The 1400-nt window shown below is 35.5% G+C and overlaps 1 protein-coding gene across 1 annotated transcript; it reads left to right on the plus strand.

The window, feature by feature from the left end:
* Positions 1 to 19: 19 nt before the first annotated feature.
* Positions 20 to 1340, plus strand: LOC140966380 (mitogen-activated protein kinase 15-like; the record flags this gene model as incomplete). Its single annotated transcript, XM_073426680.1, has 5 exons — positions 20 to 128; positions 429 to 556; positions 639 to 698; positions 855 to 866; positions 1257 to 1340. Coding segments are annotated over exons 1-5 (393 nt in total), but the record flags the coding sequence as incomplete, so codon positions are not given.
* Between the last annotated feature and the right edge of the window lie 60 nt (positions 1341 to 1400).

Consider the following 1400-nt stretch of genomic DNA (forward strand, 5'->3'; position numbering starts at 1 on the left):
ATATGTTGTTTTTGAGCTAATGGAATCTGATCTACATCAAGTCATCAAGGCTAATGATGATTTGACACGGGAACATTATCAGTTTTTCCTTTACCAATTGCTTCGTGCCCTTAAATACATCCATACAGGTGATTCCTTCTGCTTTTTTTCATTTTTCTATGTATTCTCTCGTTGAAAATAATGGGAGATTGCAAGATATGACTGATTTCATGTCAGTGGTCATCCGCCAGTTCTGTATAATCTCGAGCTTCTACCATGACCAGTGTAAATGTGCATAAAATTTGATTTTCTACAGAGAGATGATGCCAATATGTGTAGACTGATTTTGGTACTGTTCGGCAGTCTTGTTATACAATCTATGATTAAGGCCACTATTTGTGCATTGCTAGATTGTGAAGATTCTTGATGTTCAAGGTTTTTCCCTGCAGCTAATGTTTATCATCGAGATTTAAAACCGAAAAATATTCTGGCAAATGCAAATTGTAAACTCAAGATATGCGATTTTGGACTGGCAAGAGTTGCCTTTAGTGACACACCTACAACGATATTTTGGACGGTATGTAAATAAAAGTCTTTACTTACCCTCATTTCTGTTTGCTTGCTTCTATTTTTCAAAAGTTTGATGGCATCAAAAACAGGATTACGTTGCTACAAGATGGTATAGGGCTCCTGAATTGTGTGGCTCATTTTTCTCAAAGGTATAGTTCTACACTTTTCCCTGCTACCCAGTTGTTATTTTTTAGTCAAATGTCTCTGCATACTTTCGGGATTTGACTTATTTTTCATCAAGTGTATGATTCTCGCATTTCCATGTCAGTGTATTTCAGTTTTCTCTGATTTTGTTAAATTTGCAGTTTCCTTTCGAGGTTGTTTAAAGATCATTTTGGTAGTCCATAAAAACATGTTGATTCCTGAAATGGGATTTAAGTTGATGTGTTGATAACTATTTGCCAAGTTGTGAACCTTTTCATAGCATCATATAGTTTAAAATTGAGGGTCTTATGTATGAGTACAAATGTGCAGTAGACTTACAGTTGTCAGATAGATGGGAACAACTGAATTGTAAGTATGAATTTAAGTGGTTGGTTGTTTTTTAATATTCTAATATTAGTTCCACACCCTCATCCAGTAGTTAGTTCTCAGACATGCAGCTGTACATTTATAGGCTTGTTATTTATTGATGCTTTATAGCATTTACATTTCCACATTAATAAGTGCTGATATATCAAGGTTTCTGTTTGTATCTTTTTGTTCAGTATACTCCGGCTATTGACATATGGAGTATCGGCTGCATTTTTGCTGAAGTTTTGACTGGGAGGCCACTTTTTCCTGGAAAGAATGTTGTTCACCAACTGGATCTGATAACTGATCTTCTCGGCACACCTTCAATGGATACCATT

Source organism: Primulina huaijiensis, unplaced genomic scaffold (genome assembly GCF_012295235.1).
Source record: "Primulina huaijiensis isolate GDHJ02 unplaced genomic scaffold, ASM1229523v2 scaffold205808, whole genome shotgun sequence".
Taxonomy (NCBI): Eukaryota; Viridiplantae; Streptophyta; class Magnoliopsida; order Lamiales; family Gesneriaceae; genus Primulina; species Primulina huaijiensis.